Source organism: Macaca mulatta, chromosome 1 (genome assembly GCF_049350105.2).
Source record: "Macaca mulatta isolate MMU2019108-1 chromosome 1, T2T-MMU8v2.0, whole genome shotgun sequence".
Lineage (NCBI taxonomy): Eukaryota > Metazoa > Chordata > Mammalia > Primates > Cercopithecidae > Macaca > Macaca mulatta.
This window is the reverse complement of record NC_133406.1, coordinates 42,703,500-42,730,714: the sequence shown is the minus strand read 5'-3', so window position 1 is coordinate 42,730,714 and position 27,215 is coordinate 42,703,500. Positions and strand designations below refer to the sequence as shown.

Below are 27,215 nucleotides of genomic sequence, written 5' to 3'. Positions count from 1 at the left end.
CTATCAATCCTACATCTGATATCCTCAAACAAATTTACCAGTCTGGAGCTTTAACAGAAGCATTTTGCTAGTTAACTTTGTCGCTAGACCTGCTCATAATATTTTGTAGCCACACAGGTACATATGTAAGTTATAAATAGCAAATGAACTGTGGTTTAGTGATACTTTTATTAAGTTCCTATCTTTTTAAAAATGTGTCCCAAATGAGGTTAAGTGTTATGCTCCTAATCTGATTTTGCCCATAAGTCTTGTGGTTTTTATTGCATGACTACACAATGCAGTGGCGACATTTACAAATGCACGTGTCGTGTTATAATAGAACTCACTGAAAACCAACTACTGCCCCATGTATCAACATGGATGAATCCTGATGTTAAGCTAAAATGGCATATGTAGTGGTGGAGGCTACTGGAAGGCAACAGTGAAGGAGTTAAACAGTTTTAGCTCCTCATAAATTTGCCTGGGCCTAGAATTAGAAGGATATCTTAGACTGTCCAGGCTGCCATAACAAAATATCTTAGATTGGGCAGCTTATAAACAAGATAAATTTCTCACAGATCTGGAGGCTGGGAAGTTCAAGATCAAAGCACCAGCAGATTTGGTGTCTGGTGAGGGTCCTCTTCCTCACAGACTGTGCCTTCTATGTGTTCTCACATGGCAGAAGGGAAGGAATTAGCTAATGCTCTGAAATCTCTTTTATAAAGGCACTAATCCAATTCTCAAAGGCCCCATCTTCTGATACTATCGCACTGGGGATTAGATTTCAATGTATGAGTTTGGAGGGTACACATTTAGCCCACAGCAAAGGCTTCACAACTATACCCTGTGTATATAAGAATTGGATTTGTGGCTGGGCATGGTGGCTCATGCCTGTAATCAATCCCTGTACTTTGGGAAGCCGGGGCAGGAGGACTGCTTGAGTTCAGGAGTTCGAGACCACCCTGGGCAACATAGTGAGACCCTGTCTCATTAAAAAATTTAAAAAAGAAGATTAAAAAAAAGAATTGGATTTATAATACTTGCCCTTTTTGTTATGTATGAGTGCTATAAAACAAATTATTTTAGGGAAAAAAGTATAGTGTGATACATTTAAGTTCAAAAATCAGCAAAATAAATCAATATATTTTTGTTATAAATAATACTCAGTAAAACCATTAAAAAAAAGATGAGAACTATAAAGATACAATCCCTCGAGAGAGAATAAAAGGGAGGTTACAGCTAGAAATGGGTAAAATTCAAGTTTGTTAGTTGAATGGTAGGCAGATGGGTATTTTTTATATCGGTTGTTCTTCAAAACATGGTCTGGGGACCACAGGGAATCTAAGACTCTTTCAGAGGGTATGCGAGGTCAAAGAAGCCAAAGCTATTTCCATAAAAAGACTAAGATGTGGCTGGGCGCGGTGGCTCATGCCTGTAATCCCAGCACTTTGGGAGGCTGAGGTGGGCTAATCAACTGAGCTCAGGAGTTCAAGACCAGCCTGGCCAACATGGTTAAACCCTGTCTCTACTAAAAATATAAAAAATAAGCTGGGCATGGTGGTGGGTGCCTATAACCCCAGCTACTCAGGAGGCTGAGGCAGGAGTATCGCTTGAACCTGGGAGGCGGAGGATGCAGTGAGCTGAGATCGCACCATTGCACTCCAGCCTGGGTAACAAGAGCAAAACTCCTTCTCAAAGAAAAAAATTTAAAAAAACCAACCAAACAAACAAATAAATAAAGACTAAGATGTGATTTGTCCTTTGCACTCTTGTTCTCGCAAAAGTGAACAGTAGTTTTCCAGCAATCCAGCCATGCTTATCACAACAGATTAAATGCAAAAGCAGTTATAAGAATCCTGCTGCCTTCTATTAAGTCAGTCATTAAAAGATTTGCAAAACTGTACAACAATGTTACTTTTAATATTTTCATAATATGTTATTTATCTTAACATGTGGTTATTTTTTAATGAATTAATAAACATTTTGAAATTCTCAGTTCTAAGTTTTAATTCAGCAAATATAGCTAGATAATGAACCATATAAAGAAAAGCTCTTTGGGATCTTCAATAATTTTTAAAAATGTAACAGAATCTTGAGGCCAAAAAATTTGAGAACCACTTTAAACCTTACAGCTGATAAACACACAACACATGACCTTTTTGTATGTAGGAAATATTTCATATTAGTAAAGTTAAAAAAAAAACATAGTGTAGTGAAAAGACAATGAAAAAACACATCACCACCACCACCAAGTGCTGCTGTATATGGAAAAGCTTGTTACAATGGTTTCTATCTATGTATAGATATGACTTACCTATATTCAGTCTGAGAGACACAATCATAAAGTTCCTGGGCAGTAAATTTGACATTTTTATTTACCTGAAAGGAACCAAGATATAGTTATTAAAAATTATATTAATTAAAATGAGTGATGATAGCAAAATTAGAGTAGCCCATATTCTGAGAGGAAAGTTCAAATTTCTAGTTACTGCATGAAAAGGATTAAACGGTAACAATAAGAAGTGCAATGACCATAATGCTAACATGGAACTGTGTGCAAAAATATGAATCCTACTGTTACATCTTAATCTGTTAGTAGAACCAGCAGAGGTGAGATGGACCTAGACATAGTAGAGATCAAATGGACAGAAAAACACAAATAAGATTAGAAACTGCAGACAGTTCTATCTGGTTTAGGAAAAAGTCTTATTTATAGACATTTTCTAAAGAAATATATTTTTCAGATTATTGAGGTCTACATGTTTAAACCTACAGGTTTAAGTTAATAAATATCTGTAATTCAGAGATATAATTTATAATACCACAAATATAAAAAATTTCATCACATAAAAACTAGCTGTGGCACACATATGGAAGACACAGTGAAGGAATCTTTTATTTCTTGAAACTTACTATTGATTTAGACAATATTCCTATTTATCTGCAAGGGAGAATCTGAAAACTTGCAGAGAAAAATTATTTTGATCAGATAACAAATAGCATATTGCCTAAATTTTCAGAAATTTAGAATTAGTAAAAGGAAACAATAAGGCTAATTTCTATTCAATTTACTTAAAAAAATATTTCTAAGTGTTGCTAGCTGGCATGCATTTTTTGGTGAGGAAGAATGATACCACCCTGATTTAATGGCTACTAATTTAAAGATTCATATCATAAAAGTCTTCTATATGATTCAACATATTGCTTATTGGTAAAAACTCCATGACTTTCTTCAATGTTTTCATAGAAAGTTTACCGTATTTGTATAGAAAATGTTTCATTCACTGAAAGTTTAAAAATATACAGTTTTTTGGCCAGATGCAACAGCTCACGCCTGTAATCCCAGCACTTTGGAAGGTCAAGGTATGAGGATCATTTGAACCCAGGAGTTTGAGACTAGCCTGAGCAACATATGAGACCCTGTCTCTATTAAAAAACAATTATATATTTATATACACACACATATATATGGTTTTCAAATATTTAAATGAATATAATATGGATATTTTGCTTTAAACATTAGCATATATTTATATATTTACTAGTATTTAATTATATATTTGATATCATATTTAATGATTATATGAAATCGGTATATAATTTACCACAATTTTTATTAAAAGAATCTTCTAAAAATGTTATAAAATATTCATTTAAACTATCAACCAGTCCACTTCTTCCTTCTTTACATGTTCTGCCTTCTCCTAAGGGCCACTGATATTTTTACCATAGCCACACATTCCGGGACCTACAACGTATCAGAACACAGGCCACCAAATGTCAACACACTGCAGATACTTGGTCAGAGGATGAAGGGAATGATCCATTTTCTATCAACTGTTGAGAAAAATCAGCTAAAAGGCTGACTTTGAACCTGTTAAATATGAATATAAAATAATTTATATTAAGCTTTTAAATAGTTTTTTTTTAAATATCTAGATTTATCTTTAGTTGTAAAAGCAACCATCCACATACATTTAGACGTTTATCCAAGAACACAGCTGGAAGTAAAAGGTGACATAATTCCAGGTTACAGTAGATAATTTACAAAGTAGGTAGTTACTTTACTAATAAAGAAAAACTGAAGTGCAGTCTCATGATGGTCTGTTTCACCATATTAATTAATTTTGACTACAAAGACATTTTCATTTACCCATATTGAGACATTTGAAATTACAACTGTTAAATATCACCTCCATGGTTAAATGAACAATTTTAATTCCCAGGGGAAAAAATAGCTAAAAGATGCCACTGTCAGCAAACATTAGAGTTGTGACTATAAAGTGAATTGTGAAATGGGTATCATTACTTTTTAACTGTGCTACTTACAATAAAAGCCAGATGTTAGAAATGGCTTATTTTTAATTTAAAAATTCAAGAAAAGGCAAAGGAGAAGTATAAAAATAGTCAAATTCCTTAAAAGATTTAGACAGTCCTACCATTGTTTTTTATATTAGACAAATATATCCAATGTAGTAAGTGATGTAGGAAAAGTAATTCTTTTAAGAGAAATGATTTTAAAAATCTGTGAATCAGTCAGGCACAATGGTGTGTGCCTGTAGTCCCAGCTACCTGGGATGCTGAGGTAGGAAGATTGCTTGAGCCTAGGAGTTCAAGGATCTAGTGTGTCATGACTGTGCCTGTGAACAGCCACTGCACCCCAGCCTGGGCAACACACTAAGACCCTGTCTCTAATATATATATTTTACATATATCTGATTCTTAGATCTACATATTTTTTTTTATTTTTAAATTTCTTTCTTGTTTATATCACAAGATATCATCAAGCAACAGATCCATATATTCTTATAATTAATAAGTTAGGTACTTTCTTCTAATACTCTTGGCAATAGAAAGTACTAAATTATAAAGAACTATGCCCCAGAATTTTCCAGCGTATGTAATTTTTAAATTGTCCTATTGTTCATATATATTTTAGAGCTGGAGTCTTGCTGTGTCACCCAGTCTGGAGTGCAGTGGCATGATCATGGCTCACTGCAGCCTTGAACACCTGGCCTCAAGTGATCCTCCCACCTCCAGCTTCCTGAGATGCTGGGATTACAGCCACCGTGCCCAGTTCCACATATATATTTTTGTTAGACTTAATGTTTTGATTTGAAATTCAGAAAGTAAGATGAAATAATTATATGAATCATCTCAAAAGAGGAAGTTCTCTTAATAATCATATAATGTGGTGATAAAGAATTAAGGCTCTTATTTATTTATTTGAGACAGAGTCTCACACTGCCGCCCGGGCTGGAGTGCAGTGGCGCAATCTTGGCTCTCTGTAACCTCTGCCTCCTGGGTTCAAGCAGTTCTCCTGCCTCAGCCTCCTGAGTAGCTGGGATTACAGGCGTCCACCACCATGCCCAGCTAATTTTTTTGTATTTTTAGTAGAGACGGGGTTTCACTATGTTGGCCAGGCTGGTCTTGAACTCCTGACCTCATGATCTGCCTGCCTCGGCCTCCCAAAGTGCTGGGATTACAAGCATGAGCCACTGTGCCCAGCATATTTTGACTTTTTTGAGACAAGAGTCTCACTCTGTCAGCCAGGCTGTAGTGCAGTGGTGCAATCTCGGCTCACGGCAACCTCTACCTCCCAGGTCCAAGCAATTCTCCAGCAATTCAGAAAATAAGATGAAATAATTATATGAATCATCTCAAAAGAGGAAGTTCTCTTAATAATCAAATAATGTGGTGATAAAGAAGTCTCTTCTTTATTTATTTATTTGAGACAGAGCCTCACACTGTCACCCGGGCTGGAGTGCAGCAGCACGATCTTGGCTCTCTGTAACCTCTGCCTCCTGGGTTCAAGCAATTCTCCTGCCTCTCAGCCTTATGAGTAGCTGGGATTACAGGCCCTTACCACTACTCCTAGCTAATTTTTGTATTTTTAGTAAAGATGGGGTTTCATCATGTTGGCCAGCCTGGTCTCAAACTCCTGACCTCAAGTGATCCACCTGCCTCGGCCTTCGAAAGTGCTGATTATAGATGTGAGCCACGGCGCCCGGCTGAATTAAGGCTGACTCCTACAAAGCCCATATAAACACCATTCGTTGCTTAAATAAAACTAGTTAACCATCACCCTCCCCCTTTTTTTTTTGAGACAGGGTCTTGCTCTGTCAACCAGGCTGGAGTGCAGTGGTATGAACACGGCTCACTGCAGCCTTGACCTCCCGGACTCAGACAATCTTCTCGCCTCGGCCTCCCAAGGAGCTGGGACCACAGGTGCATGCCACCATGCTGGCTAATTTTGTTTGTTTTTTAGAGAGATGGGGTCTCGCTGTGTTGCCAAGACTGGTCGTGAACTCCTAGGTTCAAGCGATCCACTGACCTCAGCCTCCCAAAGTGCTAGGATTACAGGCGTGAACCACCGAGCCTGGTCAAGACTAGTTAACACTTATCAAACACTCACTCTGTGCCTGGTACTTTTTGGAGCACTTTACAGATTTTACATTACTGAATCTTTGCAGAATACAAATAATTTACCTACTATTGTTACTCTCATTTTACAGATGAAGAAATTGAGACAAGGAGAATTAAATAACTCTTCCTAGTTAATAAGTAGAAGAACCAACATTTAAGCACGGGTAGTTCGACCTCAGAGTCTGTGTTCTTAATCACTGGCTTCTTAATGGAAGATGTGGCATACAAAAAGTTACAAAGAGCTAACCAGGAATAAAAGTGAAGAAATATACTTAAAGGAGTTTGACTTCATAAGAAATGTGAGACTTGAATATATGCCACATTCCTTCATTTAGAATGTTTTAAAAATTAAACACATACACGCACAAAATTAAAAGTAATAATGTTATAGGAAACATGAACAAAGAGCATCAAGCAACTAGAAACTGACAATCAACAGAATACTCACTTCGGTTCAGTAATGATGAGGAGAGCATGCAGGTTAATTTACAAAATACACTGAAGCCTCATTTAGTTCTACCTCCAGGGTTTATGTTGCCACTATAAAGGAAACTAAATTATAGCTTTCCTTTCCAGTAAAACGTATTTCTCAACCAGGAGTTCTTCCTTTCTGAGGTATTCTGGGTATGTAAGTTGGATGGGGAGATGAAATACTTTTGGTTGTCACAACTGGGATAGCTATAGGCATTTAGTACCTGATGTACAAGGATGTTAAACATCCTGCAGTGTTCCACACAACGAAGAACTGACCTGTCCAAAATGCCCGTAGCACCCCTGATGAGAAACAATTTCACATTGGAGAAAGCGTGTTATTTTAGGACTCTCATATTTTTACTTAGGGAATGAAAGAAAAAATTGAATATGTCACTGGCAGGGAGGAGGGGAGGAAATGGACAGTTGTAGGTCACAGGATAGGAAGTTGCAGATACGTAGGATGAACAAGCCTACAGATCATACAACACGAGGTCTATAGTTAATAAGATTGTACTATATTCAAAATTTTTGCTAAAAGAGTACATTTTAGGTGCTCTTGTCACATACACAAAAAGGGGTAACTGTGAGATAATTGATACGTTTATTTACTTACCTACAGAAACCATTTCACTATGTATAACATATCAAAACATCCTGCTATACACCTTAAAGATAGTTTTTTAAAAAGGAGAAAAAAGAATATGTCACTGACAAACTTTTATGGCATTCAATAATTTAAAGCAAATATCAATTAAATAGCATTCCATTATGTTTGAGAACTCCTACTATGTTTATTTACATTAAAACTTGTTTAAAGTAGAAATGTGATAAATACTTAAAAATATTTCCCATACCTCATACTTGATTAGGAAGTTATAGAGGGTCTCAACATCTTGATAATTACTGTTTGGGGCCAAAATCCTAAAAAATAAAATAAAAACCAAGGGGGGGGGGAATAAATGATTTCAGAAAAAAGCAATACCTTGAACTTTCTCCCCAAACATACCCATACCATGAGAGATAACTTACTGTTTGATAAGCTTAAAGGTTTATAATATTTTTAAAAATCAATTAAAAATTATAAAACCAGTAACTTAATTCAACAGAGGTCAACTTATTAAAATGTTTTTGCTTATTTAAATTCATACTTATAACATCAATTAATCAACAACTATAAGTATTCTTACACGTGAAGTTATAGTTCACATTTTAAGTTACAATACAGATTTCTCAAAAAACAGATAGAAATGTGAACTGCATTTACACAGTCTATGCATAGATAGAAATGTGAAGTGCATTTATACAGTCTATGCATAGACAGAAATGTGAACTGCATTTATACAGTCTATGCATAGATAGAAATGTGAAGTGCATTTATACTTCATATCTGTTAAGCTCCAGACAAAGCTTGAGTATTTCCCACAGAAATGTTCAACCAGTCCAAACAGACAACTGATAAAATTAGCCACTTAAAAGATATCCTAATAAAATATTTTGATTAAATTCAAATAACATTGCTTGAACTATCAGCCTACAGCTCCATGAAAAATCAATAGATTATATAAATTATTGAAAATAACACCTATTTACAAAAAAATAACAAATGACAGAAACAGAAATAAAACAACTTTTTAAATTTATTTTGTTGAGACCAGGTCTCACTCTGTTGCCCAGGCTGGAGTGCAGTGGTGTAATCATGGCTCAATGCAGCTTCAACCTCCTGGGCTCAAGCGATCCTTCCACCTCAGACTCCCAAGTAGCTGGGACTACAGGCAAGCGCCACCAAGTTGGGCTAATATTTAAAAAAATCATTTTTGTAGAGATGAGGTCTCCCTATGTTGCCCAGGCTGGTCTCGAATGTCTGGGCTCAAGGGATCCTCCCACTTCAGGCTCCCAAAGTTCTGGGATTATAGGTGTGAGCCACAGCACCAGGCCATAAAAATAAAGAAGGGAAGAACATATTTTTCCTTCTAGTAGTAAAGTATTAATTCTCATTTTCTTATACTAAATATTTTTTCCATCCTTTCAGCATGAATACTGTTTTTCTTTTTGGAAAAAAAAAAAAAAAAGGAAGTAAACCAGCTTGTCATTTTGGTACAGTGTAGTGCCTCTGAGTACTGTCTGCCTCAGCTGTGTGAGCTTTGTCTAGCTGTGTGACCTTTGGGGAGTTACTTAACTTCCATGTGATTTATCTTCTTATCTGTTAAATTAGGATAACTATCCCTACTTCATAGGGCTACTGCAAGAATTAAATGAGTTACTAGAAAAAAAAGTCATTACAACAGCATATGGAATACAGCAAGTACTATATAGTATATGTCAATTATAACAGTGACAGTAACAACTATCATCATCATCCAATACAGATGCTCCTTGACTTATAATGGGGCTATACCCAGATAAACCCATCGTAAATTGAAAACATCCTAGGTAGGAGTGCATTTTGACTTGTAACATTTTCAGTTTATGACGAGTTTATCAGAAGATAACCCTAACCCCATGGTAAGTCAAGGATTGTACTAAATGCTTTGCACCATCATAGAATTGAAAAATCCTAAAACAAACCATTATAAATTGGAAACCATCTGTAGTTTCAAGCCATAAAATACATAAACATTGATATAACTAATGAGAAATCAAGCCACCTTGGTTAGTTTTTAAATTCCTAATGGCTTTTAACACTGTCTCTGGGTCTTTATGTCCTTGCCAATACTTGATTCTGTCAGACTTGATAATTAACTGTTCTCAATAATCTTAATTATATCCTTAGACTATTTGGCCTTTATTATACTTGTGGGAGAGCTTTTATAAACAGTTTTTCGGGACATAGTCAGATTTTTAAAGATCCCTTGGAGGGGGCATACATACAGAACATCTTTAAGAATATACAACAACCTCCATAAGAATACTATTTCATAGAAAAAGTTTTTCTCCCAACAAGTAATTTTAAAATACAAAAAAAAAAAAAAAAAAAAAAAAAAAGTCTTTTAACTCCCGAAAAAAGCCCTGAGGAATACCACATAATGAGAAGGGTCCATACATAATTTGCTTGGATAATACATATGGAGAAGGATCCATACATAATTTGCTTAAAACACGAAGACAAAGTTCTCTAGATAAGTTAAACCAATCCTTTAGAAAGGCAATGGGAAACAAACTAGTGTGTTCTAACTTGATAACCAAGTGAAAACAAACTATCAGTCATGTGGAATAATTTATACCTATTCTTTTGTATGGCTTTAGAAATAATCTGAACTGTCCATAAAAGAGGGTGAGAAAATTAGATAAAACAAGATGTTCTATATTAAGAGCCTAGTAAGTTTAACATACTATATTAGACTCCAGAGGATGAGACAAACTCTAGTGAATAACGTCCAACCCTCACAGTGTATTTGATGAGTAAATAAAAATGTAAAATATGTACTCAAGATGCCCAGATCAGAACAAGGGACTCTTTATTTTCTCATTCAACAACTCTGTGAGACCTGGGCCCTTGGATACAACGCTGAACGATCCAGAGTAGCCCAAAGCCTCACAGTTCTAAAGAGCACATGAAAGAAACAAATCCTGACCAGGCACAGGGAGATAATAAAGGAAGAAAAATATCTCATTCTTGTCCATTTGGTCATCTCTTCCACTTTTCAATGGCTACTTGTAAATAGATTAAGAAACACAGGAATTTTAAGTTTCTAAGAAAGAAGTAATTTGTTCTAAATGTAAATATTTAGTTATTTCACAAAATATCACAGAATTGTATTCTAATGAAAAAAGGCTTATTGGGATCTCACCGTCATTCAGATATATTACTTTTATAATCAGATAAAAACTATATATGTTACTTTTTAAAACAAGGATATATATTACAGTATATGTGATAAAATTCGTTATTTTGAAAGATGGTTGGAGGTAAACTGAGCCCAGAATGGACTAAACAACTTTATTAAAATGCAGTCAACTTGGGGTTTAATTTAGACTTCATTACATCCTATGAATTCTGAATATGAGAGAATGGAATGTGGCCTGGCACAAAAAATTGCAAACTTTTACTCACTAGAAATACAGCTTGTTGAAAATACATAGAAAATAAAATAGAGAAAATGCCTTAGTAATTCCCCACACAAAAATTCTTGAGAGGTCAGCCTTCTCTAAAGTTTTCTCATTCTTTTTTTCTTATACCAGTATGAAGACAAAAGGCTTTTTGAATGAAAGTCCTAAAATCACCCTTCAATGGCAACTCTTTAAAAGAACAGTGGAATCAAGAAATTAGCCCTTGGGGAAAATATTTCTTAGACAATGGCCATTTTTTAAATTTATAAATATATTCACATTTGTCATTTAAAAAGAAATTCATAACAATCACAGTAAGTATATATTAAATGCATATTTGCTCAAATGCACATGAAGCTATGAAATATTTTAAAAATAAGACATGGTCCATTATCCTCAAGTGGTTTATAATCTTAAAATTTCACTCTTAAATTCTGGAATGAGTTTTTGGAAACAGATGTTGAAGCAGGATGTAATCCGCAGCTCACAGCTGGATATGCTCTGGTTTCCTGTACGACAGCATCAATAATAACACATAATGACTTACTGAACACATAAATCTGACCCTGCTTTACATACACCATCTCCCTGAATTTAATTATGTAACCCAGCTTTAACACCCTAAATTTGGTTTTGCGACCTTGATCAAGTTGCCTGCTTTTCTGTATCTCGGCTCCTTACCTGTGAAATGGGGATAAAGTAGTGTTAACCTCATAAAGTTACTGTACGAATTAAGTAATGCATCTACAGTGTTTAGCACAATACAGTGCTCACAGTACATACTCAATAAATATTAGCTGTTATATAATAACCACTTTTCAGATGTAGAAACCAAGGTCCAACATTTTAAGATACTTGCCCAAGATTACACAGTGAGTGGTGGTAAATATTCAAATCTCCTTGGGTTTGATTCTGGGACTCACACTTTTCCCACCAATAAAAGGACAACCAACACCATTTTCTTGCCTTTAAATTATTTTACAAAATCAAATGAAATAAAGTCCATTTAAAATAGTTAAAGTATTGCTTTTATATGTAAGCAAAAAAAAAAAAAAAGCTGTATTTTATCAAATGCTTCTGGCAATTTATTTCATGTATGTTCAAACACTAATGTAGTTGTTTTATCTTTATCAGAGCCACAAAGCAAGTTGGTTAACAGAACTGACACTCACTAGAGGTCCTGACTCAGTCACATAGGCACTCTGAATATTCTATTTATCCATGAACAATTAGCATTAATGTTAATCTGAATTAAACGAATTTCATTTCTATATAACTCAATATCAGATAAAAATCAATATATCTCTTTAAGAAAAAAAAAAAGACCATGCCACTCAAGGTTTAAAAAAAAATTTTCCCCCAAATGCCAGTCAAGGGAAGCAGTGGGAGTGGAGAAGAAATCTGTAACTGGTTGTGATAAACCGCCACTCAAGTTTTTAGAGACAAAAGAGAATAATCTGACTAAAATTCTTAAATGATGCACTAAAACGGACTAAATTTTCAATTTGAATTTTAAAAATTCAAATAAAACTTATCTCCTATTTAGAAAAAATAAAGTTGCAGACTCAGGAACAAGGAAAGAAATCTAAAATATTCCAGTTTAATATTTAATTCTAGAAATTCAAAAAAGTGAAATATATTCTTGGATATTTATAAATAACGACTTACAACCCACAGAACTGAATAAATTGTGGTCCCTTCTGGCAAGACAATGATTTACATTAATATAATATTTAAAATAGTTTTAGAGTGTGAAAAAAATTGAAGTTTAAAAAGGAATTGCAAGAAGTGGAAATGTTCACTATTTTAAAAACTCACTTTTATATTCTCTATAGCTAATAAATGAGTCAAGGTTTAAATATTATGAAGCACTTACATTGTTATCGAGGATAACAAAATCATTTATTGAGCATCCACTAAGTGCAAAGGACTGAATAAATGCTATCTCCTTTAATCTCTATAATTTAATAAAGCAACTCTTTCAACTCCATATTAGGAAACAAACACAAAAAAGGCTAATTATTATCTAGGTAACAAAGCCGGTGAATGGATGGAACCAGAATTCAACTTCAGACCACTTTGAGACTCAAAGCTCTGTTCTTCTCATTTTAATACAGTGACATGCCTGAACAATATTATCAAATTGGATTTTGCTGATGATGAATTTAAGTTATGTTGCTGATAAACTCAGTGAAAATTTATCAAATCCACAATGAGGAAACACTAAGGAAAAAAGTCTTGGATCTCAGAGCACTTTCAGGGGGGATTATTTATTTCAAGTAAAACTAAAATTACACATTGTCTAAAGTTAATTTGGAAAATCAGCTATGCAAATGAGAGCTAGCCATCAGTCCTAGATTTTGAAAAAAAATGCCGTATATAGTTAACATGGTCAAAGAACAATTAAACAATTTAAGCAAAATTAATTGTTAAAATTTTATGTTTCTATTTTTCCTTCAGAGATAAAAATTTGTAAGCTCATTACACTAATTACATATAGCTTGACTATACTAATTATATATAAGTATTAAACATAGAAACTTTTGACAAAAGTTTGGACAAAGTTCAGAATTAAAATTTGATCTATTCAGAATACTAGAAATCTTTTATTTTTTAAGTTAGTTGTGGGAATAGGAAGAGTTTATAGACAATTTTAATGACTATATTTCAAATTTAACTTAAAAAGCAATTCTAGAGTAGGAAAATATCATTTGATAGTTAAAAGAGCAGATTATATGTCTTAATGTTTGTTAGACATAAACATACATATAATTAGAATATACTAATAAATACCACAGCTTTCTGTTAATTTTGCAGAAGAGTTAAAACACAATATACACCATAAAAACTTCAACTAATCCTGTCTTTTATCTTGGGTCACCAGCCTATTCCTCTCCTGTACTTTCTTCATTAGCATTGAAACATAATTATATAATGGTTGTGATCACAGTCTCTCTGGAGCCAGCCAGCCAGAGTTAAAATCAGAAGTTTACTGCTTTCCAGCTGCAGTATCAGATAACTTACTTTACCTCACTATGCTTCATTTCTCATTTGTAAAACAGGGACAACAATAGTACTTATGTCACAGGGCTATTAAGATGATTAAATGAGTTAACACAGGTAACACACTTGGAACAATACTTGGCCAATAAAATATTAGCTACTACTATTATTATTCTATTTCTTATCTTTGAAAACACCACAAATTATCACATAGCTTGTCAACTAAGAACCAAATGAACATTCAATTCAAGCTATTTGGGGACTTGTTCTCTTCTCGTAAGGCATCTCCAGCAGTGAACTTTCACATCATTCATATGAATAGTAATGGGCTTCTCTCCTTAGTCCTGATATTGACAATAAACATCAATAGGAGAAATCAAGAAAAGTGAAAGGCAAAAGATGTCCACTATATACTTCACATTTTTAATCCCTATCGATTATTGTAAAAAAGGTTAAAAAAAAAAAAAAAAAAGAGGAGCCAAGTGTGAACAAAACCATGATTGTTATGAGTAGAGAACCCAGTCTGTGAAATATTTTACGGACAGGAGGGAACATAGGAACTATGCCCTACCCACTGGCTACCAACTAGGTGAGGAGAGACTGTTTCACATTACCAGAATCCAGGAGCACACCCAGAGGTAAAAGGTGATACTCTGATAATTAGCTGCAGCCATATTACTGAACTTTGCTGAGCTGTGATGGTGGCTGTTGTTATGGGCTGAAGTGTATTCCTCCAATATTGATATGTTGAAGCCCTAACCTCCAGTACCCCCGGATGTGGATATATTTGGAGATAAGGGTTTTACAGAGGTAATTTAGGGTAAAGGAAGCCATTGGCATGGGCCCTAATACAATCTTCTGCCAGGGTAAAAGTTGTAAAATTCTAGTCCCAGTTTTATCTTTATGTGACTTTGGGTCAATCTATGGGAACTGAAATCAATGCCACAATTTATTGTTAGAAAAGTCATGAGAAGTGGACTGGAAATATTTGGAAATCTCTGACTGATGAAAAGACAGTTTGTGTTATCAAAAATCCATCTCGTTAATTAGGTTTAGTGTTCAGTTGAAACCATCTTCAAAAACTCTTAAAACTCTGTCTACAAAACAGCATATTCTTATCTTAGCTAATGAGTCCATGTAGATAAGGTGTTTTCAAGCCTCTTCTGCGATATACTAGGCAAGCAAAGGATGGATTCTCATTCATGACTAAAGAGACATTTTTGGCAAAGTGATCTGAGATGAGCTGGTAGACTTAGGCCAGGGGACCATGGGATCCTAACATCATTATTAAGGAAATTCTGAAAAAAGCCAGCCACAATGCACCCCAAGAGTTCAGCACAACACTGAGTTTCTTCAAATCCAGCACTTTTTTGTTGTTGGTTGTTGTTATGGGCTGAACCGTGTTCCCCAAAAATGTGTATGCTGAAGCCCTAACCGCCAATACCCCAGAATGTGGATATACTAGGAGATAAGGGCTTTAAAAAGGTAATTTAGAGTAAATGAAGCCATTGGCATGAGCCCTAATACAATCTGAATGGTGTCCTAACAAGAAGGGAAAATTTGGGCCCGGCACTGTGGCTCATGCCTGTAATGCCAGCACTTTGGAAGGCTGAGGCAGGTGAATTGCTTGAGCCCAGGAGTTTTAGACCAGCCTGGGCAACATGGTGAAACCCCATCTCTACAAAAAAATACAAAAATTAGCCAGGTGTGGTGGCACACACCTGTAGTCCCAGCTACTCAGGAGGCTGAGATAGGAGAATCACCTGAGCTTGGGGAGGTTGAGGCTGCAGTGAGCTGAGATCAGGCCACTGCACTCTAGCCTGGGCACAGAGAGTGAGACCCTGTCTCAAAAAAAAGAAAGAGGAAATTTGGAAAAAGTGACACCAAGGACACATGTGCACAGAACAATCATGTGAATAGTCAGCCAAGCACAAGCCAAGGAGAGAGGCCTCAGAGGAAACCAACCCTGCTAGTACCTTAATCCTGGACTTCAGTTTCTAGAACTATAAGAAAATAAACATCTGTTGTTTAAGCCACTCAGTCTGTGGTATTTTGTTATGGTGGCTCTAGCTAACTAATATACAGCTGCTATCCACAGATACTGGTGGCCCAGCTTTGGGGAGCCATGTACCTCATGATTAGAAGCAAGATGGAGCATGTCCCAGAATATGAGAATGACGTGGAATTCACTGAGTAGTCCGTTGTTAAACACTTTCTTTGCTTTGCTTTCTAGCATTATGCTTCCTTGGATGATAATCTTAGTACTTAGGATGCTGGTACTGCTGGAGGCCAGTTCTGTGACCAGGATTAACCATGTACTAAAGGGAGCCAGAAACAAGTATGACAAATGGGTTCATTTCTTTTCTACTTAGTGAGGCTCTAGTGAGATTCAAACAGGTCCTCAATGAGTCCTGTGCCCTCTATGAAATCAGATACTGCCAGCTAAATCTACACAATACTCACGATTCTCCTAATACTCTATGAATGTTCTTCTCTAATTGATTAATCCTACCTCACTATCAGGTATCTACTATTTTTCCACTGTAATATGACAAATAGGATCACTCTAGTTAATAAGGAAGGAGCAACTGAAGATAAGAGCTGAGAGTAAAAGAAACAAAAAATCGTAACCTTCCACCATTTATTCATACTGCCATTAAGATCTCAATATACCCAATCAGGGCTCAGACACAAGCTTATTACTGCCTCATTACAAGCATACCTCACTAGATGCAGAGACTGTTGACAATACATCAACAATATTAAAGAAATGTTCTATTTAGAAGAACCTCGAGGAAAAAAATTTTGAAGCATAAGAAAAATCCTTTTATTATACACATTTAATTGATCAACTTTGAAAGTGTACAGTTTTATATATTAGACTTTTCATAAAAACAGGACAAACCAAATTACAACATACTACCCCATACCCATAATGATGACTACTAGTTAAAAAAAAAAAAAAAAGCATAAAATCACAGGCGTTGGTTAGGATGTGGAGTACTGCTGTTGGAAATTAAAATGTACAGCCAGTTGTGATGGAAAATAATATGGCAGTTCCTCACAATATTAAAAATAGGATTACCACATGGTCCAGTGTACTTCTGGCTATACACATAAAAAATTAAAAGGACTCAAATAGGTATTTGTTTATCCATGTTCATAGCAGTATTATTCACAATAGTCAAGGGGTGGAAGCAAACTAAGGGTCCACTGATGCATGAATGGGGAAAAAATGTGATATACACATATAATGGAATATAGTAAGCTTTAAAAAGGAAGGAAATTCTCACATATACCACAACATGGATGAATATTCAAAACATTACACTAAGTGAAATAAGCCAGTCACAAAAGAACAAATAGTGTATGATTTTACTTATATTAGGTACCTAGAGTAGTCAAATTCAGGTGGTTGCCAAGGGCTGAAGTGTATGGAAAACTGGGGAGTTAATGTAATGGGTACAGAGTTTCAGTTTTACAAGATGAAAAGAATTCTGTGGACAGACAGTGGTGATGGTAGCACAAGAGCAGGAATGTTCTCAATGCCACTAAACTGTATACTTAGAAGTGGTTAAGAAGATAAACTATAAGTTATATGCATTTTACCACAATTAAAAATTTTAAATATTAATTTTTTTTTAAGGAGGGAAAATAAGGAAAATAATTTCTTGATAAAAGAAAATGAGGAGGTTTTTAAGGAACCAAAGACTTTGTAGAATTACTGTGGGGAAAGAGTCAAGAAAAATTTCATGTGTCATTATTACGGAATCACTTTTGCTCTAGTATTTATATTATTATGAACGGTTTTATCTTTTCATGTATAATCTAAGAAACATTTATACTACTGACTTGACCCTTTGTTTTTCCAAAGAAGTCTAATACACATATTCATAACACAACCCTTTCACTTGACCTTGTGATCTCCTCTAGCTACAATTACGTTCTTTTGCTATTTCTACTTCCTCACCTCCAAGTCACTCCTTAGCCTACTATCTAACATTTGCCCCAACATTCTCATGAAACTGCCACCACCAAATTCACCAATGACTTCTGTGTTTTTCAATCTAATGGACACTTTTAAACCATATCTTATTTGGCCTCTCAGTAGTAGCATGATGTTGTTAAAGATTCATTTTCTTTTGGAACTTATTCATTCCTTGACAATTGTGAAGCTAATCTCATGAACTTTTCCTTCTACTCCTCCTCTTCAATCCTCATTAATAGTTCTATAGTATTAAACTGGATTAATTTACCTACACTGCACAGCCACTGACCAGTAAAATAAAAGCATGAGTACTCTAGCACCATTTAAAGATAAATGTCTTGGGTTCTCTCATCCTGTACCTAGCCTTATCCTTTGTTCTCCAATCCTTTCCAGTGTCTTCTAGACTCCCTCCTGGTTTTTATCTCAAATTTCTGGCATCACATTTGCCCCTTGGGCTAAAGGATGATTTCCCATATCTTGAGCATCTCCTTGGTACTACCTAAGCCATCATGTGCACTCATCCTCTAAAATAAATAACCATTGTTTTCCTTTCCCATCCTAAGCTTAAAAACAACAAGTACGCTTTGTAAGTTCCAAGGCATTTCTAAAGTACTCACCCATGCCTCTTGCTGTATAACAGATTAGATTAATACCCACTCTAAGAGATGGCTTGCAGACGTACTGCTGATAGAACCTTAGTGACTATCCACTTCTAATCAAGGTCATCAGGGTATCTCTTTAGGGAAATATGAATGTAATGTAAGTACTATAAAGAATCTTGAAATTTGTCAAATTATGTTTTAGATAACTTTACTAAGCTGACATAATTGACAAGAAGTAAGTGGTCTACATAGAAAAAGGGATTCAAGAACAAGATTTCCCTATATAGGAAAAAGGCTGCCCTATTTGGCAAATAAAGCTTTATAGTAAAGAGAGTACTTTAGCTTGAGGTCAATGTCCCCAGAAGTCAGCAAGAACTTTGATAGTAATCTAGTTTGCAGTGTAAACTTCCCTCTAGAAGTCACTCAATTTATAAATATTTTGGTTCAGTTGGCAGTTATTGATCTCAGCATAAAAGTAAGTGGGCATTCTGATGTATCAGCCTCATTCTGTTCAAACCTGACTATTGTGAATCTAAGTTCTCAGTAAACTGGTAAAATACAATTCCTAAACTTGCAAATCTGGGGACTAAACTCTGTACCCATGACTCTGCAATTATGGTATGAAGATTCAAATGACCACGTAGTTTCTTCCTCTCTATTTATTCCTGCACCTATTAATTGCTGATTGTATGTTAACTACTATGTGAGATGGGAATATATCAAAAAGCAAAATATTTCCTTCCATTAAAGAGCTTCCAGGGTAGTCTGTCTTTAAAACAGGTAACATAAACAAGAGAAAGGCAGCACATGAAATTGATTAACATTGGCTGACTTTGAGGAGGAGAACAGGGAGCTGAGGTAAAAAGAGTGAAAAGAAAAACTTTCACCTTTTATTTTTCACCTTTTATTTTAAAATAACATAAAGGTATTATGTACATTTTAAGTGATCAAAAACTTTTTTTAATTGGGAAGAGATTTAGTGAATCAGAAAATAAGCCTGAGGAAATTATTCAGAAAGAAACATCAAAGAATAAAAGAGATGAAAAAAATAACAGTCAAGAAATATGGCTGATAGAATGCGGACAGCCAGGAATAGGAATTCCATATAAGAGAATTGAGGAGTATGGGAGAGAGGCAATATTTGGAGAGATGAAGAGTGAGAATTTCCAGAACTGAAGATGTGTCTTCAGACTGAAAAAAGCATACCACATCTCAAGAGAGATAAACAAAACAAGATCCATACCCAGATATAGTGTGATAGGATTGTAAACACAAAAGATATAGAGAAACATCTTGAAAGCATTCAGGAGAAAAGACGGCATTAGCTACCAAAAAAGCAATATGCTGACGGCAGACTTCCCATTTCCAAGATGACAGAAGATAATAAAATTATATTTTCAAACTACTCAGGGAAAATAATAGTCAATCTAGAATCCATACCCAGCAAAAGTATCAATCAAGAATGAAAGCAAAATAAAAACACGTCAGTCAGAATAAGAATATTTACCATTAACAGATCTTCACTGAAAGAACTACTAAAATTTTGCTTCATTGAATAGGAAGCTGAATCCCAGAAAATGAGTAAAATGAAGGAAGCAAGGGAAATTTTTTAAAAAACTAATAAAGCATGATAAATAAGCATGACAAAGCTAAACACAACAAAAACTATTTTATATAGTAACAAATAATTTGGGGTGGTGATTTAAAACAACATGGAACATTATACAATGCTAGAAAATAAAGACAGGAATGATGAGAGGAGGGAGATCAGAACTCAAAGTGTTCTAAGATGCTTGCTATATTCAGGATCTGAACAATACTGACACTTTAGACTTTATAAATCAAGTACACATTTATTAAGTTGAGTAACAATAATAATGAAACAAATAAAAGGTACAACCTCCAAACTAGAGTGATAAAACGGAGAATTAGAAAAACTAACAACAGCATATCTTGACCAATCTAATAAAAGGCAAAAAGAACAAAGAAAAAGTATGATAAAGAGGAAAGACAGGCTGATTCAAGTGTAGTGGTGTTTACAACTAATTGACCACAACCAGTTACAACAGATTTCTTTGTTCTTTCTCCACTCCCACTGCTTCACTTGACCAGTCTTAAAAAAAATTAAAATAATAAAATAAAAACATGAGGAAAGATTTTTAAAATGGTAGAAATTAGTCCAAATACAATATACCAATAATCACAATAAATATATATAAATTGTTTTACTTATCAAACAAAAAGCAAATTGTCAGATTGGATAGATAAAATCTAGCTAGAGAAGATAATGACTCCAAATGGTTGACGATAAAGGAAAGAAAAAATACTAATAACAACAAAAAGCTGGTCTAGCAGTATTAATATATGACAAAACAAACTTTAAGGCAGAAAGTCTCACTAGTAGTAAAGAGGATCAATTCACCAGAAAGATTTAACCTCAAAATATGCAAAGCAAATTGACAGCATTACAATAAGAAACTGAAAATCCCACAATTATAGTAGGAAATTTTTAACATAAATCTGATCAAATAAATCATAAAACTGCTCAAAGAGACAAAACTCAGCAAGTATATAATAATATGGACAACACAAAATCAATTTTTTTCTTTAGGCTAAAGTGAAGCAGTAGGAGTGGAGAAGGAACAAAGAAATCTGTAACTGTCTGTGATCAATTAGTTGTAAACACCACTGCACTCAGACCAGCCTGAACAAATTTGAGCTAATGGACACATTTAGAATTGATGTAGCTTTATAAAAAATAAAAGGAAAAAACAGAAAGCAGTTAGGTGGCACCAGTTCAGGTTGTTGTGGGTTTATTTATTTACTTTTTTAAGGTTTTCTTGGAGTCTGATATTTCCATCTTGCAAATTCAAACCACATATGCTCTTAAAGAAAAAACTTTTCCATGCACACCACCATTAGGAAGAGCATCATTAAATCACTAACTTATAAAGCCATAAAAGGATGATTTTTTAGTTTCAAGAATTTAGATTTACTAGAGATAGCCTATATTTAAGTATATCAACCATGTCAAACAAAGAAAAATATTTCCAGGCCGGGCGCGGTGGCTCACACCTGTAATCCCAGCACTTTGGGAGGCCAAGGAGGGCAGATAACCTGAGGTCAGGAGTTTGAGACTTGCCTGGCCAACATGGCGAAACCCCATTTCTACTAAAAATACAAAAGTTAGCTGGGTGTGGTGGTACACGCCTGTAGTCCCAGCTACTTGGGAGTTTGAGAAAGAATAATCACTTGAACCCGGGAGGTGGAGGTTGTAGTAAGCCGAGATTGCACCACTGCACTCCAGCATGGGCGACAGAGACTCCATCTCAAAAAATTAAATTTAATTTAATTTAAATTAAATAAAATAAATTATGAGTTTAGTTTTAGACTTTTGGAGTCTAGCTGAAAATTCACAACTGAACCAAGTAATGGGCACGAAGGAGTTGGGATGACCTCACAAAGGGAGAGCGGAGTATAGAGAGGAAGAGGAGTGGTAGGCTACATCTGGTGATACATGTAGGAAATGTCCCAAAATTTTCTTCACTTAGCAGTGTAAGAACTATTTAATATTTACCATTAACAGGAATGGCAGGAAAACATGGTCTAAAGATGAAGACAATAGCTTTACTGTAAAACCTTTTGTTGAGACTCAGAAAGAGCTAAAGTGCCTCTTAGAATCATTCAGATACACAAAAGGCCTTTTAAGCGTCTTAAGATTGTGTGCCTCTCACATTCTTATGGTGACAGCTACTAGGGAGGCTGAGGCGGGAAGATCACTTCAGCCTAAGAGTTATGCAGTGAGCTATGATCGCATCACTGCAACCCAGCCTGGATGATAGAGTGAGACACCAGTCTTTAAAAATAAATAAAACAAAATCCTAAGAGCATTGCCCATACAGGTTCAAAGGGAGCCCAAGATGAGAGGGTGGTTTATCTCAAAGAGATTTGTGGTTGTGACTTCTGTCTAACACAGTGAATATCAATAAAGATTCATAGAAAACAAATAGCTTTATGGGATTGTTCTGGTAAAAGTACTACCACTTGGAATAAAAGAGACAGAAATAATACAGAATGAAAAAGGTCTTTGGAATCCCTACCTTTTACGGGAAGGTCGCAGCTTGAGGAGGCTCCTCAACTGCAGCTTCCTTTTCTTACGGAAAAGTAAATCAGAAGCCAAAACCAAGAGCCCAGAGAGCAGAGACAACAGCGGAGGTGAATAATTGCCAGGCAGTCAGGCTGAGCCCTTATAAAGTACTAGCAACATGTGCAAGGCTGGATTTTAGAGCTGCTAGTGACTTCCTGTGTTCCCCTTTTGGAATACGAATGTTGAGAGTATTTATAAACTACGGGGTCGGTGGTGGGGTATTAGTGTGTCTCTTTAGTTCACAGTACTTCCCATCTAGAGGAATGGTATTCAAGGAGCTCTGCTGAAGGAGCCACACCCAAGGAGCCTCACCTCAACCACACCTGGACCTGATTCAAATAATGAGATTCTGGACTTTAACCTAATCCCATAAAGGGATAAGACTTGGGGATGCACAGGTCTTGTAAGTTGGAGGGATGTAAACTGCTGTGACCTCAGGGCAGACTGTATTTTCCAAGATGGCCAAACAAGATCTCTCATCCCACATGTTCTTACAGGGTAACACTGGCATTCCTATCAACAGGCAGGCCCCTCAACCTAGGCAGGTCTATGACTGTAGGGGAAATGACACTATATGATTTCTGAGGCAACACCATTAACAGGCAACATACCTTTCACCTCATATTGTGGGACACTCTTGGAAACCAGCCTGCAGCCTGTGACAAAGCTCAGGCTACACGAAGATGCCACATATTGGCGTTTCACTTGAGAGGCAGCATCAGCCAGCCTTAGAGGTATCTCCAGACACTATCTGAATGCAGCTACACAAGAAATCTCAAGTGAGAATTTCCAAGATGAGTCTAGTCAACTCCCCAAACATTACGAAAAACAAATAATTGGTTGTTACTGTTTTAAGCCAATAAGTTTTGGGGTGATTTGTTATACAGCAATAGATACCAGAACATGAGAGTAGAGGTAAGGGAAATCAGTCATCAGCTAGATAAGCCATATGCTATGTAATTTCTTTTACAGCTAATCTTTTGATTGGTTTAGCACAAAAAAACTGCTGAACCGCTTTTGTCTTTATATATATATATTTTTTGGCTTAGTCATATCTTCACTAGCTTTTTAGTGAAGGATCCTTTTAGTGAAAGTTCTACTGCATGTAGTTAAATGAAGGATATTTTCCATATCTCAGTATGAAGAGAGGAGAGAGATCAGTATCTCCATTGATGTAGACAGATATGACAGTGACAGCAGGAACCATCACCCCAGAACCGATGAAAGACACAGACCAGAGGTGGAGTGCAGAAATCCAAAAGGAATAAATAGGGTGTGTAAACAATGGTTCCTCCCCAGGTGAATCATTCCAGCACAGAAGTTTCTAAGTCGAATAATTAACATATTAAATTTCTGAACATGGACTTCTATTTAGAATGACTTTCAATATAAAGCTGAAAATGCATGATATGAAAAATATGTTGGCCTGGATCATAAAATCCTATCCCTGCAACTTCTCTGAAAATCCATGTATTTATGAAAAAATTAATTATTGGTTAATTGTATTGAACGTAAGTTTTGTTTTGTGTGAGAACATTGTTGTTTGCATGTTAGTCCCTAAGATTAAACATGTAGGAAAGAGTACAATTACAGTTTAATTGGTGGAAACACACTGAACTAAAGATGCCCTCTGCTTCTATATGGGAAATATATTACAGGGTCATATCCACTTCTCTTAATTGTTCACAACTGTTTCCAAGCAATCTGAAGGAACTGTTGACTTTTTGAAAATAACCATAGTAATCATGTACTATGATCCTGTATCGCAGAGGGAATCCTAACAAAGCACCATGAATGCAGAGAGTTTCAAAACGCAAAAAAGCCTGAAATAACTATTAATTTAGGCAAAGGAAGAAGAGACCCGAAAGAAAGCACTGTCACCAACTCATACTGTAATAGCAAATAAACAAATAGTCTGCTTTTTAGGAAGGAAAAAAAAAAAAAAACACTTCTAGAAGCAAATAAAATAAAATTTAGTTCCATGACTGAAATATTCTGTTTTTATTTTGTAGCAGAGTTTGTTGAAACCTAAATGAAAGCTTACCCAGAAATCTCATTTATTTCTAAAACAGACAAAGGAGAGCCATACATACTGAAACAGAGTGCAGGTCTGGAGAACAATGCACTCAGCCTTCTTTATGCTTTCCCCTGTGTCACCCTGAGAATCCAGACAGACCTCTACTGAGCCAAACTGAAATTTCCATGTATTAAGTTTCAGTACAACAAAAGTTCCCTTATAATCGAGGTAGCTTCATCTTTATGATACATAAATACGAATCTCACCGAGAAATTAAATAGCTAAACAACTTTTTTCCTAAACAACTTTCAATGCAAAAAATGAAAGAGCAGAAATAAGTCTAGAGAAAGCCTAAAGCATCAACAGTTCATTTGTCCAGTTACACATCCCACTATTTAACCTCCAGTATTTCCAACTGCTCTGGCTCTACTTTCCTAACATTCTATCTTCCCCTTTCTTCTATCCTCTCTGAACTTGTGCCTTTAGTTTAGTCCATACGTCAGACAGCCCCAGGTCACACATGTTGAAGTATCCAGAAGATAAGGTGGGAGTTCTGCATTAGGGAGGAATGGAGAGGTGTGGGCTGATTTACTGGCTTTCAATGTTCTTCAAGGCACTGCATTTTACATATGTCTGGTTAGATGATTTACAGATTATATTACTTATCCAATTAACCTTCATCAAATGGGTAACAGTTTCAAGGATTCCAACAAGAAACCTAACGACTGAAGGTAATAGTGATAAGGCAATCACACGGAATCAACAAGAGCTGATGCCACTATTTCTAGTTTGAGCGTTTACCAGTCACAACAGAATGTAAAGAAAAATGATCTTAGAAGATCTTTTAAAAATTAGCCCCTGGTCAGGCATGGTGGCTCACACCTGTAATGCTAACACTTGAAGAAGCTGAGGTAGAAGATCACTTGAGGCCAGGAATTCAAGACCAGCCTGGAGGACATAGTGAGATCCCATCTACCAAAAATTTAAAATATTAGCCAGGCATGGTGGAGTGCGTCTGTGGTCCTTCTTACTCAGGAGGCTGAGGCAGGAGACTCACCTGAACCCATGAGTTTCAGGCTGCAGTGAGCTATGATCACACAACTGCACCAGAGCCAGGATGACAAAGTGAGACCCCATCTATTTAAAAAAAAAAAAAAGCTCTCCAAAATATGAACATAAGACATACAAGTTAAAGGATATGGCCAGGTGCAGTGGCTCATGCCTCTAATCCTAACACTTTGAAAGACTGAGGAGGGTGGATAGCTTGAGCCCAGGAGTTGGAGACCAGCCTGGGCAACACGGCAAGACCTGGTCTCTACAAAAAATACAAAAGTTAGCTGGGCGTGGTATGGTAGGCCTGTAGTCCCAGCTACTTGGGAGGCTGAGGTGGGAGAATCACGTGAGCCATGAAGTGGAGGTCACAGTGAGCCGTGATGATGCCACTGGACTGCAGCCTGAGGAACAGAGTAAGACTCTAAGAAAAGAAAAAATAAAAATTTAAAGGATGTGATACTAATCAGGATAGATCTGTCCCTCTGGCATTTCTCCAACTACACTGGCATTTTAGGCCTGTAGAGACTAGCATTAACTCAGAGTCAGTATGTAGTAATCCCCTAAAAGGTCTAAGTACAGTTATGCACTACACAATGACATTTTGGTCAACAACGGACCACATATATGACAGTGGTCCCATAGATTATAATGTAAGACTGGGCATGGTGGCTCACACCTGTAATCCCAGCACTTTGAGAGGCCAAGGTGGGCAGATCACCTGAGGTCAGGAATTCAAGACCAGTCTGGCTAACATGGTGAAACCCTGTCTCTACAAAAATACAAAAATTAGCCGGGCATGCTGGTGGGTGCCTGTAATCCCAGCTACTAGGGAGGCTGAGGTGGGAGAATCACTTGAACCTGGGAGGCAGAGGTTGCAGTGAGCCGAGATCCCGCCACTGTACTCCAGCCTGGACAACAGAGTGAGACTCTGTCTCAAAAAAAAAAAAAAAAAAAAAAAAAAAAGATTATAATGTAAGATTATCAGCAAGAGTAGAAAAAAAATTATACTGGAACCGAAAAATTCCTATCACTTAGTAACTTCCTACTAGCACAACTCATTACTCATGTGGTTGTGGTGATGCTGGCATGAATAAACCTACCACAGTGCCAGTTCTCTAAAAGTATAGCACATACAATTAAGTACAGCACATCATACTTAATAATAATAAATAACTACGTGACTGGTTTTTTCTGTATTTACCGTATTTACTATACCATACTTTTTATCATTATTTTAGGGTATACTTCTTCTACTTATTAAAAAAGCTAACTAAAAAGAGACTCAGGTAGGTTCTTCAAGAGGTATTCCAGAAGAAGGCATTGTTATCATAGGAGACAGCTCCATGTGTGTTACTGTCTCTGAAGACCTTCCAGTGGGACAAAACATGGCGGTGGAAGACAGTGACACTGATGATCCTGACCCTGTGTAGGCCTAGGGTAATGTGTATGTTTTGTGTATTAGTTTTTAACAAAAAAGCT

General features: G+C 35.9%; 1 protein-coding gene across 34 annotated transcripts in view; it reads right to left on the bottom strand.

Moving 5' to 3' along the window:
- Positions 1-27,215, bottom strand: part of SWT1 (SWT1 RNA endoribonuclease homolog) — a 127,361-nt gene that overhangs the window by 13,009 nt on the left and 87,137 nt on the right. For 17 of the 34 annotated variants that reach the window (XM_028851396.2, XM_078001397.1, XM_028851395.2 and 14 more), the window contains 2 exons: positions 7,734-7,800; positions 2,294-2,358 (listed from right to left, as the gene is read on the bottom strand). In XM_028851396.2, coding sequence (XP_028707229.1) covers positions 2,294-2,358; positions 7,734-7,800 — 132 coding nt within the window. Of the gene's footprint in view, positions 1-2,293; positions 2,359-6,853; positions 6,946-7,097; positions 7,180-7,492; positions 7,545-7,733; positions 7,801-27,215 lie in introns of those variants that run through there. The other 17 variants (XR_013417119.1, XR_013417120.1, XR_013417109.1 and 14 more) reach the window with 7 other exon arrangements.